Genomic DNA, 12,401 nt, shown 5'->3' with positions numbered 1-12,401 from the left:
TGGCTCCCTACCTTGTTGTGCAGGACCACTACATTGTGCTGATCGGCGTTGAGCCAGGTGTCCATGGCTTTGCACATGCTGCAGATTTTATCCAGGGCCGGAGCATGGTGGTCGGGCCAGCCAAAGTCCAGTACCTAGATGGTGATGACATGGACGGCGTCAGAGCCCGAGGCCTGAACCAGTGGCACTGTAGCTGGGAGATGTGCGTGCAAGTGTGTGTGGTTCGCACCTTGTGGTTCAGTTTGGTGATGTCGTTCCTTCGCTCGCTCAGATTGAGGAGCTGAAAGCGGGAAGTACACAGAGAAAAAAAATGACCATTCCTGGAAACATTTCTGCGTCGTGATGGGAATGAGGCGGTCAGATCAGAGGATTGGGGGAGGACGCAGGGCTCTCACCAGGTAGTGTTCCCCGTGTTTGGATCCCAGCATGGAGGCCACCTCCTTGATGTTGGAGGCATAGCTGCGCTCCTCAGCCCCGCTTGGGAAGGAGACGGAGATGATCCGCTCGGTGATGTACACCAGGTCCACTTCATAGTTCTCCTCCATGGCCTGCAGCAGACTGATACTCCTGGCAAGAGAGGAGGAGGTGGGAGGAGAGTTAGAGAGTAGAGTTCGCCTTACAGCATACGCCCACTCCTAGAGGACATTTAGATGACAAGACATCTTTGAGTAATAAGCGCCGAACTAGGACTAGGTGCTTCTTATCCATATGTAATTGCACCTTATGATCTAAAAGGTCAAACTGGTCCTAGATTGAACTACCACACCAAACATTTTTACAATCACCAATAGCTAATATCTCCAAAAATGTCAATGTGCAACTCATCAGTTGCACAACTCATCAGTGTGATTTAAAGTTTGTCAGTGGTAATAAACCACTAATAGAGCGTGGTCAACACTAGTTCTTCAAAAAAAAGAAATCAAGAATGAACAGTTCCCATAAGCCCTGACTACTAGGTGTGAAATATGGATTGTTGGGCACTGACATGACAACAGGACAGAAAAGAGTCTGCTGTATGTTTGACAGGCCTGTCGATGGATTTGTTTGTTACGGAGGGCCCCTGTATCCAGTTAATAATGACCTAAAGGTTAAGGTCAGAGTGGAAAGTCGGCCATGGCTGTATAATGCGGTTGTATGAGGTGAATTAAATAAATGTAGTGGAGTAGGTGTGGAAGACGCAGCCCAGACAGCGGTCTCTCTTACCGCGATGACCTCCGTCTAGTCTGCTCACTCTTACAGGACCTCGGGGTTCCCTAGGAGGGCAAGAACACAGACAGAATGAAACATGTAGTCTGTCTCCTCGGCCGGCGTAGAACTGCATCTCACAGAAGTGTGTGGGTGAACGTGATGAATCGCTGCATTGTTCTTCGACACTGAAGGACACCGTATCTGGCTTTCAAATGGATGAAATCCAAACCCAACTGGATAGGATTTAGCCTGGTTCTTTTTCCATTCATATGAATTTCAAACCCAACTGGATAGGATTTAGCCTGGTTCTTTTGCCTTTCATATGAAATCCAAACCCAACTGGATAGGATTTAGCCTGCTTCTTTTTCCTTTCATATGAATTTCAAACCCAACTGGATGGGATTTACCCTGCTTCTTTTTCCTTTCATATGAAATCCAAACCCAACTGGAAAGGATTTAGCCTGCTTCTTTTGCCTTTCATATGAATTTCAAACCCAACTGGATAGGATTTAGCCTGCTTCTTTTTCCTTTCATATGAATTTCAAACCCAACTGGATAGGATTTAGAATATCGAGGAGTCCGCAACACTGAACACGCAACCCTCATTTAGTCGTACACAGCCCTCATTTAGTTGTACACAGCCCTCATTTAGTCGTACAGAGCCCTCATTTAGTCGTACACAGCCCTCATTTAGTTGTACACAGCCCTCATTTAGTCGTACACAGTGTCCTCCGCTCATCTCCTCATCTCCTTTATTCTTGTGTAATACAGCGACATGGCGGAAAACGTCTAATTGTTGATCAACCGCCGTTTCCTGTTACGGTAATCTGTCTCACATCACACAGGCTAAGGACGTGTTCAGTGGGATGGAAATACACGGACAATGCAGCACTGGGGTCTTTGTGCTTGAGTTAACATGTTGTTAGAATTACAGACATAACTACATCCTCCTGTCCAAAAATGAGCAGTGATTTTCTGTTAAGGGCTGAGAACCAAAACAGCCCGTGGTGTAGGTAGGTCTGGGGTTCCAGGTCTTCAGTCTTTTAGGACCCCTGGTCTTTTTAAACCAATTCCAGATATACAATTTGGCTTGATGAGTTTGCATCACCACGCACATAACCGCGTGAAGACGTGTGCCTGTTTGGCAAGCCGTCATCAACGCAGCAGGGGTGGTCGTTGCAGCTGCGTAGGGTTGACCAAGCACGCATGGCCGTGTGTCCTTTATGCCCAATCATCTTGCCCCCCGCCCAGCTCAGCCCACAACAACCTGGCCGAGTCTCTTGCGAGCCGGTGAAATCCCCGGAGCCAGCGCAGTGTGAACAGAGACGGAGAGGTCCTAAAAAGAGTTGAAGGAGACGAACACGGTAAAGAGCTCTGTGTTGTTAATGTTCCATTCATTTCGCAGTGATGCAGCTGTTCCTGGATGAAACAGGCTAAATGAAACAGATCCTTCATAGTAAACAGGAACCAGCCATCGGAAACCACCGGCTGGAATACTGGGTAACACTTTATAAGACATTTACTGTAGTAACCCTTTACTAATCCTTACTCCCACATTTGATATATTAATAAGGTAGTAATTAATATATAACTACACATTTATTTTAAATGATCAATATATTTTTCCCCAGTGTGGTTTTCGTCCAGGCCGTGGAACACTGGACCAGCTCTATACCCTCTACAGGGTTCATGGGAGTTTGCCCAACCAGTCCACATGTGTTTTGTGGATTTGGAGAAGGCATTCGACTGTGTCCCTCGCGGCATCCTGTGGAGAGTGCTTCGGGAATATGGGGTCCTGGGTCCTTTGCTAAGGGCTGTCAGGTCCCTGTACGACCGAAGCAGGAGCTTGGTCCGCATTGCCGGCAGTAAGTCAGACTTGTTCCCTGTGCATGTTGGACTCCGGCAGGGCTGCCCTTTGTCACCGGTTCTGTTCGTAATTTTTATGGACAGAATTTCTAGGCGTAGCCAGGGGCCGGAGGGTGTCAGGTTTGGGGACCACACGATTTCGTCTCTGCTCTTTGCGGATGATGTTGTCGTGTTGGCCCCTTCAAGCCAGGACCTTCAGCATGCACTTGGACGGTTTGCAGCCGAGTGTGAAGCGGTGGGGATGAAAATCAGTGCCTCCAAATCCGAGGCCATGGTCCTCAGTCGGAAAAGGGTGGCTTGCCCACTTCAGGTTGGTGGAGAGTGCCTGCCTCAAGTGGAGGAGTTTAAGTATCTAGGGGGTCCTGTTCACGAGTGAGGGAAGGATGGAACGGGAGATTGACAGACGGATCGGTGCAGCTTCTGCAGTAATGCAGTCGATGTATCGGTCTGTCGTGGTGAAGAAAGAGCTGAGCCGCAAGGCGAAGCTCTCGATTTACCAGTCAATCTACATTCCTACTCTCACCTATGGTCATGAGCTTTGGGTCATGACTGAAAGGACAAGATCCCGGATACAGGTGGCCGAAATGAGCTTTCTCCGCAGGGTGGCTGGGCGATCCCTTAGAGATAGGGTGAGAAGCTCGGTCACCCGGGAGGAGCTCAGAGTAGAGCCTCTGCTCCTCCACATCGAGAGGGGTCAGCTGAGGTGGCTTGGGCATCTGTTTCGGATGCCACCGGAACGCCTTCCTGGGAAGGTGTTCCGGTCCCGTCCCACCGGGAGGAGACCCCGGGGAAGACCTAGGACACGCTGGAGGGACTATGTCTCCCGGCTGGCCTGGGAACGCCTCGGTGTCCCCCCGGAAGAGCTGGAGGAAGTGTCTGGGGAGAGGGAAGTCTGGGCATCCCTGCTTAGACTGCTGCCCCCGCGACCCGGCCCCGGATAAGCGGTAGATGATGACATGACATATTTTTCCTAACACTACCATTTTTCAAGACAGTTTGAGTTTCCCAGAATAAATCAATTCAACACAAATGACTGTGTTGACCATATGACATCTAAGTTCTTATGTAATAACTCTCAAAATAGAAAAGTGAGGCGTTAACGTTGCATTGGTACTATCCATGCGTCTAACGCATAAATCGCATTTGGCCTGATGAGTTTGCATGGCTGCTCATATAGCTGCGTGAAGACGTCTGCCTGTTTCGCAAGCTGACATCAGCGCAGCCGGGTTGGTCGTTTCTGCTGCATAGGACTGGCCTATTTGTAACTACATGTATCCATTTGTTACATGTAGTTAATTCAAATGCTACGTTTATGATGCTGTAGATCGTTTTAACATTAAATACTGCTGGAAAATATACCACTGGTCACTTGAAACATTTCTATTTAGATAGCATGAATAAAGCTGACTTTAGATTAAGGACTGCAAAAAAAGATTTTACTAATGAATACTAAATGTTTTATAAACAATGGTATATAAATACTCTTAAATTGTTAATGTATTAATGAAAACTGAAACAAACTGTAAGTTCACAGAGGACAGGAGTAGCAGAAATGTAAGAATACGCTTCTCATAACACATTTGACACACATTTCTATGCACATATGCATGAATAACGTCTAAACAACGTACTCACTAAGCTTCCCATTATTCCTGCGTTTAACTTAACAAAAATGGAAATACGGCTATCAGAAATCCACTGCCACACATGAAGAAAGCATATTTTTAAATCTGCCAGCTATCATGACTCAAAGTTCTCCCTGACCAACAGTGTTGAGGGAAGGAAAACATCCCTGATGTCTTTAGATGTATCATGACCTCGGAATGTGGAGCACCCATTGATGGAAAAAATCACACCTGCATTTCTCAAGGAACCCAGGACACCCTAGTAACACTTTAAGGGCAAAATACAAAACATATTCTAAAAGGCCAGCTTTGTCCAATGATCTTACAAGCCACACCTCCAGGGTCATTTGAAATGGTAAGCAAAGCTGCACATTTCATTCGTTTTTTACAAACGTAATCGAGGGTCTCACGTCAAACGCAGCAGGTTGGTTGTTCATATAGGATTTTACAGGCCTTTGTGATCATGCAATCATGGCCTGCTACGGCATGATGTCATTGGTCAATTTACACAAAAAAATCCTGACTGGGCGTGGCCTACCTTACACTCAGTGCTCCGCCTCCAGGAAGTGCGGAAAAAGGCGAGGTGCCTGCGGAGGGCGCCACCCGAGGGCATGGCTGGACTGAACCAGGGTCCCGCTCTCTTTGCCCCTCCCAGTACACTATACAAGCCCAGTAGGCTTCACTGATCAAACACCTTGGCTGTGAGTCCCACAGAAACACCTAGAGTCCAGTATCCATAGTAGCTTTCCTTCGAGGGAAGAGGAAGGTCTTCTTCTATGGTCCGGTGAGCGATTTGTTTCATGCACGACGGTAGCTCTTTCCTTTCGTCATGTTAGGACTATCTCTTTGGTCATTCCTTAAAAAGCCTCATGCCTTGTCCCCTCCCTTCCAGCAAAACTAGGTTCCAGTTCTTTTTTAACTGGCAGCACAGAAGCAACGCATTCCAAGGAAATTCACCACGGACTACAAAAACTGCGTGCTTAAAAGGGATGGAGTAGAAATATAAACACTGACGTGTTTTCTCTCATTCTTGGTCTATTATTTGCTACCGAGTCTTTAGTTAGTATTTCCCTTTTTTGTACTTACTCTCCCTAACGCCCACTTTGGTCTTCCCTCCCACTGCCTTGTTGTTCCTCTTCATTTATCTCTCTCTCCATCCTCTTTCCAGCGTGTGTGTGTGCATGTGTATGGATGTGTGCGCGTGTGTGCGCGTGTGTGCGGTTGCCCACATACTACTACCGCACACACAACTTAATAAATGTACTAATGTAAAGCAGTCCCAGCCCGGCGAGCCAATCAACACGGCGGGACGACAGCCGAGTGGTCAGCCAACGCTCTTCCCCAACCGCCCCGCGCTGACCTCTGAAACTTCGAACCAATTACACGTATCCCCCAGTATTTTCAGAGAGAATCGTTTGTTCCTTCTTCTCCATTTGAATCTCAGGCTGCTTCCTGTGATACTGCTACTATTACATGCCACAGAACCAGCTGAGCTCGGTCCGACTCTTTGTTCCAGGGCTGACGAAAGGTCAGAAAGACGAGGAGAACAAAGCGGAGTGTGAAACCAGATTACAGTGAGAACGGCGAGGTTCTCTCTCCAGTGTAATGACTACAGGGAAGGAGACAGTGGAAAGGAGAGAGGAGGTGTTCAGTACACGCATGTGATGGGGTCCCACGACCGTCTCCAAGCTGTCAGCTGATTAAAAGGTGACCCCCCTGTTCGGCTCTACTCTCTCCTCTCCTCTTTTTCTCTCCTTTCTTCTCCTTTCATCCAACTCTTCCTCCTCTCTTTATCATGTCTTCCCCTCTCCTTTCTTCTCCCGTCCTACTCCCTACTCTTATCCGCGGTACGTATGGCTGAGATCGACCCAGAGTGCATTTGGCCTGACCGAACGGTCTCAAGTTCAGTCGCGGTACAACGATGGACATCTCCAACAGTCGGAAAAAAATCCTAAACTGCATTCCACCATCACTTCCTTCCTCTAACCCTCTGCCCCTCCCCCTGATTCTCCTCCTTCAGCATTCCCGGGATGAAGCCGGGAGCGTTCAAGGGGCGCCCCATCCCATCCCGTCCCGACCGCGGCCTTCTTCAACCATCTCCTCGCGTAACCATTTATGAACCAAGAGTCTGAAACAACTGCCCGACCGCCCCACACACCACCCCCCCCCATCTCTCTTTCCCCCCCGAATATGTCCTCTCTTGATTTGCCTCCTCTCCACCTCCTCATCTGTTATCCCACCCAGAACACACACACACACACACACCAACAGCTGCATTGGCAGGAAGTGACGGAGATAAATACCCAGCTATCTCCAACAGAGGAGCTCTTCTCTCTCCCTAGGTGGGTATAAAGGACACACAACGTGAAGTTACTTGTATCTCCATGCCTTAATTTAACGCTAAAATGGCCTAATGAGGTTGCCGCCCTGTAAATAGAGTCGCTTCCATCCACCCGCGGGTTTCGTCTCTGTGTTTTACGAACTGACTGTGTTGTTAGCGGCAAACATTAGCAGCTGCAGTCGACATCTGGTCCACTGAGTCACACCTCCCAGGCGGGTAGAGGCAGCACCGCGTGACCCAAACCTACCGGGCTCCTTCCGTGGGGGAAGAGGGATGCCGCGGGGCTTCACGTGGTTACAAAAGCAGTCTTCAGCCCCCGCGGAAATGTCTGAACGGTACCGCGCGCGGGTTGGTTGCCCCCGGTGACGGTAAAGAGTTGTGCTAATTTTCGCGGTCATTCGGTAGTCATCCCCAGGCCTGTGCCACACTGACTGCCGGTTCTACGGTGAGACGTCTGTTTTGCGAACCATTAACATCCCAGAAGGAGGAAACCAAAACAGACTTACCGGAGTCTCTACATGCTTCAGTGGCAGATGAGGAGTGGCAGGCTGGAAAGAGACGGGGAGCAGGTGAGTTCACTTATTCAACCCTGAAATCTCGGGGCGGTTTCGTCTAATTCCACTGCTTTTTCAACAGAGACAAGGACCAGACCTGGTTTTTATACTCACCCGGGAATTAAGCGAAGCCAGTGACTTCTTTAACATCCAATAGGAGAAATGGACACAGGGGAAAAGGCAAAACACAGAGTAAGACAGAGGGAGAGAGATGGAGAGACAGTAAAAGAGACACAGGGGAGGAGAGAGGGAGAGAGAAAGAGACACAAAAATAGTGACAGAGAAAGAGTGTCAAAATGGGTGAAACAGACAAACAGGGAGTGAAAGAACGAGAGAGACACAGAGAGACAAACAGACAGGGACAGGGAGAGAAAAGCAGATGTGAAGGTTCTTTCATAGAGCTTCTCCTCTCTGAACCTTGTTAACGATCCACCTGAGACACACGCACGCTCACACACACACGCGCACACACACACACACACACACATTCACACACACGCACGCACACACATGCACACATGCGCGCATGCACACATGCACGCACTCACACTCGCTGTTCACGCGTCAAATCAGTGGCCGTGTGTGTGTGTGTGTGTGCGTGCGTGCGCGCGCATCAGTTTAAGTGAGTTGGTCGAAGCATCCTCGATATTTAACCAGGTAGATTCAGAAGCAGGGATAAGTCTCCATCAGTCAAACATGCCCTCCAGGGGAGTGGCCACCTTATCAGGACATGACAGATGGATATATCAGAACGCACTCCAAGCCGCTGAAATGAGCAAGCCTATTTAGCGTTTGCGTGGTACCACGTCATGGCTCCGGATCTATCTGGAGAAACGCATGCCGCCATGCTCAGAAGGAGTGGGGAGGAATTGATGCGGAGGAGGGCTGTAGGGAAGCAGCAGCGCTGTTTTAAAGCCATCAAAACAGATCCAGTCCACGGGGGAGCCGGAACAGATGTTCGGATGGGGACTGTTTTGGATTAGCGGAACGTTAGGTCGCGACCAGGGTCGGGGTCAATTAGGAGAGTAAACAGGAGTTCGGGTTCCCAGTTGCCGTTTTCCCCTCGAGCCGTCGTGAGTGAGAACAAAAACGGAATTGGGATTCTGAATTTCCGTTCACCTCTCGGATCGATATGGAACTGACCCTAACCCTGCTCCTCGTCGAGGCTAAATGGAGGAACGACTCGTCATGAAATCAAGGCACCAGACTACTTTTTGCCTTCCTGACGCATGGCAAGGTGCTCTGGGCTAGAGCACCTTCTAGAGGACAAAAAGTAGCATTACACCCCTTATTATTTCTCTCATCTCACCCAAGGAGGATCAGTAGACGGCTAAGGGAGGGAGTAGAGGGAGGACAGAGTGAAGGGAGGGTGAAAGAAGGGAGGGAGAAAGGAAGAAAGGAAAGATGGACGGGAAGGAGGCATTGAAGATATTTCATGACTCACATAGCCCCTAGAATAAATGGAAAACATGGCAGCTCAACATGTGACATACTCTATGAGTGTGCATTCTAAACTCAATCCCAGGTTGTCACTAGACATTAGGAGAACCACTCTGATTGGTATTATTTTGCAAGTTAGGCATTCATAACACACACACAACCACACACACACACACACACCTCCTACGTCTAACTACAGATGTGCTCTTCCATAAAGACTAAAAACGCTCAGAGCCGATAACCCAGTATTGCATGTGGCATTGTGGTAACACTCACTCCTAGCCAACCACAGAAATAATGGTCGACTTAACTGGTAACCGAAAAGGTGATCTTATCCATATTTATAAACCCGCCTCCCATAAACAGCATATCATAATGGAATTCTTGGCGTGGACTGTGCTTAAACGCTAGAGCGTGCCAAGACATAAACAGCTTTAGTAATTGAAATATCTTGCACATCTTTAAATGTCAGTTTTGAATGATTAGAATTTGCGGGAATGGCTGTTTATTTTCCATACAGTCAATGAGGCAGGCTCTAATGCACAGACAAACAGACAGACAAGGAAAGACAGACAGAGATTTACAGACAGACACCCGTGAGGCCACCATATAGACAGTGAAATCGGCCACTAATATAAGGTCAGTTCAGCATTCCTCACACCTAATGGCAAAACTTACATCACCCATCCACACACACACACATCCACACACACACACACACACACACACACACACGTGTGTACTTACCGGCTTGGTGGGTGATCCAGTAGGTGCCAAGCATGCATCAGCGAGAACCTGGTGAGACGGACAGACGGAGAGGAACAGAAACAGATGATCAGGTTAGGACAGGAATCTCAGGATCCCCTATCTACAATACCTATCACACAATGATGAGCCTACTTTGGGCGGGAGATAATGGGAGACAGAGAGGGGAAAGAATGGTAGAAAGAGAGAGACAAAAAGAGAGAGAGAGAGAGCATTAACACATCTCTTTTCCAAACATTCCCACTACGAAAAGTACAGCCTTTGCCAAGTCACACGGGACCTCACAGAAAGAGGCTAAGCAAAAAGGGAAAACAAAAGATTGACATTCTGATGCCCGATCTACCTTCACCGTTTCTTCACACAGCCATAAGGGACATGTGCCTGGGGTTTGGACGACAGCCAAATCAGCACACCAGTCTGACTCCATAAATGTCAGGGAGTCAGAAAAGAGGACGGGCTTCCTGAGGCCATACCAAGGAGATGGACTTGTGCGCTGGTCATGTGACACTGTTAGGGGAACCACTGGCTCACATGCAAGTTCAACCGATCTGTGTCTTCGTAACTGCATGAGGCACACGGACTTACACGCACGCAAACACTATGACAGTGCAGTGTGTGTGTATGTATGTGTGTGTGTGTGTGTGTGTGTGTGTGCGTGATGGAGAGAGAGAGTCGTTGGTTTGACTGGCAGTGTATCTTGCCCTCAGGTCCTTATGAAACTCAGGCTGGAATAATAGGATTAGTGGAGTCTTCAGTGTAGCACCAGAACACATCACACACCATCACACAGACACAGACACGCACACACCATCACACACACACACACACACACACAAACACACAAACCATCAAGTAGAAGAATAAATTGAACAGAAAGAGGGAGGGAGAAAAGGGAAGGAGGGAGAGAAGGAGAAATAAAGTACAACAAATCCAATCTAATTAAAGTTCTACTGAAGCAAAGGAAAGCAGAATAGCTAAGGTCTCCGACCAGTGGAAATCAGTACAATAGTATTTAATTCAACGGACTGCATTGGGATCAAAATGTTGCAGACAGAATTGCAAAAATTCAAACAGGACCGACTGTGGTGAATGTGCATGTTCAGTGGCACGTGTGGTGAATGTGTATGTTCAGTCCCACGTGTGGTGAATGTGTATGTTCAGTCCCACGTGTGGTGAATGTGCATGTTCAGTGGCACGTGTGGTGAATGTGCATGTTCAGTCCCACGTGTGGTGAATGTGTATGTTCAGTCCCACGTGTGGTTAATGTGCATGTTCAGTGGCACGTGTGGTGAATGTGTATGTTCAGTCCCACGAGTCACACCTCCCAGGCGGGTAGAGGCAGCACCGCGTGACCCAAACCTACCGGGCTCCTTCCGCTGGGGGAAGAGGGACGCCGCGGGGCTTCACGTGGTTACAAAAGCAGTCTTCAGCCTCCGCGGAAATGTCTGAACAGTCCCACGTGTGGTGAATGTGCATGTTCAGTCCCACGTGTGGTGAATGTGTATGTTCAGTCCCATGTGTATGTTCAGTCCCATGTGTGGTGAATGTGTATGTTCAGTCCCACGTGTGGTGAATGTGTATGTTCAGTCCCATGTGTATGTTCAGTCCCATGTGTGGTGAATGTGTATGTTCAGTCCCATGTGTATGTTCAGTCCCACGTGTGGTGAATGTGTATGTTCAGTCCCACGTGTGGTGAATGTGCATGTTCAGTCCCACGTGTGGTGAATGTGCATGTTCAGTCCCACGTGTGGTGAATGTGTATGTTCAGTCCCATGTGTATGTTCAGTCCCACGTGTGGTGAATGTGTATGTTCAGTCCCACGTGTGGTGAATGTGCATGTTCAGTCCCACGTGTGGTGAATGTGTATGTTCAGTCCCACGTGTGGTGAATGTGTATGTTCAGTCCCACGTGTGGTGAATGTGTATGTTCAGTCCCACGTGTGGTGAATGTGTATGTTCAGTCCCACGTGTGGTGAATGTGTATGTTCAGTCCCACGTGTGGTGAATGTGCATGTTCAGTCCCACGTGTGGTGAATGTGTATGTTCAGTGGCACGTGTGGTGAATGTGTATGTTCAGTCCCACGTGTGGTGAATGTGCATGTTCAGTCCCACGTGTGGTGAATGTGTATGTTCAGTCCCACGTGTGGTGAATGTGTATGTTCAGTCCCACGTGTGGTGAATGTGTATGTTCAGTCCCACGTGTGGTGAATGTGCATGTTCAGTCCCACGTGTGGTGAATGTGTATGTTCAGTCCCACGTGTGGTGAATGTGTATGTTCAGTCCCACGTGTGGTGAATGTGCATGTTCAGTCCCACGTGTGGTGAATGTGTATGTTCAGTGGCACGTGTGGTGAATGTGTATGTTCAGTCCCACGTGTGGTGAATGTGCATGTTCAGTCCCACGTGTGGTGAATGTGTATGTTCAGTCCCACGTGTGGTGAATGTGTATGTTCAGTCCCACGTGTGGTGAATGTGTATGTTCAGTGGCACGTGTGGTGAATGTGTATGTTCAGTCCCACGTGTGGTGAATGTGCATGTTCAGTCCCACGTGTGGTGAATGTGTATGTTCAGTCCCACGTGTGGTGAATGTGTATGTTCAGTCCCACGTGTGGTGAATGTGTATG

At 48.4% G+C, this 12,401-nt stretch overlaps 1 protein-coding gene across 18 annotated transcripts in view; it reads right to left on the bottom strand.

Moving 5' to 3' along the window:
* Positions 1-12,401, bottom strand: part of LOC105023728 (tensin) — a 134,836-nt gene that overhangs the window by 36,456 nt on the left and 85,979 nt on the right. For 12 of the 18 annotated variants that reach the window (XM_034289549.1, XM_034289546.1, XM_034289541.1 and 9 more), the window contains 8 exons: positions 9,762-9,809; positions 8,884-8,904; positions 7,689-7,715; positions 7,527-7,568; positions 1,204-1,253; positions 396-567; positions 230-280; positions 12-134 (listed from right to left, as the gene is read on the bottom strand). In XM_034289549.1, the coding sequence (XP_034145440.1) occupies positions 12-134; positions 230-280; positions 396-567; positions 1,204-1,253; positions 7,527-7,568; positions 7,689-7,715; positions 8,884-8,904; positions 9,762-9,809 (534 nt within the window). The remainder of the gene's footprint in view (positions 1-11; positions 135-229; positions 281-395; positions 568-1,203; positions 1,254-7,526; positions 7,569-7,688; positions 7,716-8,883; positions 8,905-9,761; positions 9,810-12,401) is intronic. The other 6 variants (XM_034289544.1, XM_034289555.1, XM_034289548.1 and 3 more) reach the window with 3 other exon arrangements.

The sequence above is a fragment of the Esox lucius genome, chromosome 22, assembly GCF_011004845.1.
Source record: "Esox lucius isolate fEsoLuc1 chromosome 22, fEsoLuc1.pri, whole genome shotgun sequence".
Lineage (NCBI taxonomy): Eukaryota > Metazoa > Chordata > Actinopteri > Esociformes > Esocidae > Esox > Esox lucius.
This window is presented reverse-complemented; position numbering and strand designations above follow the sequence as displayed.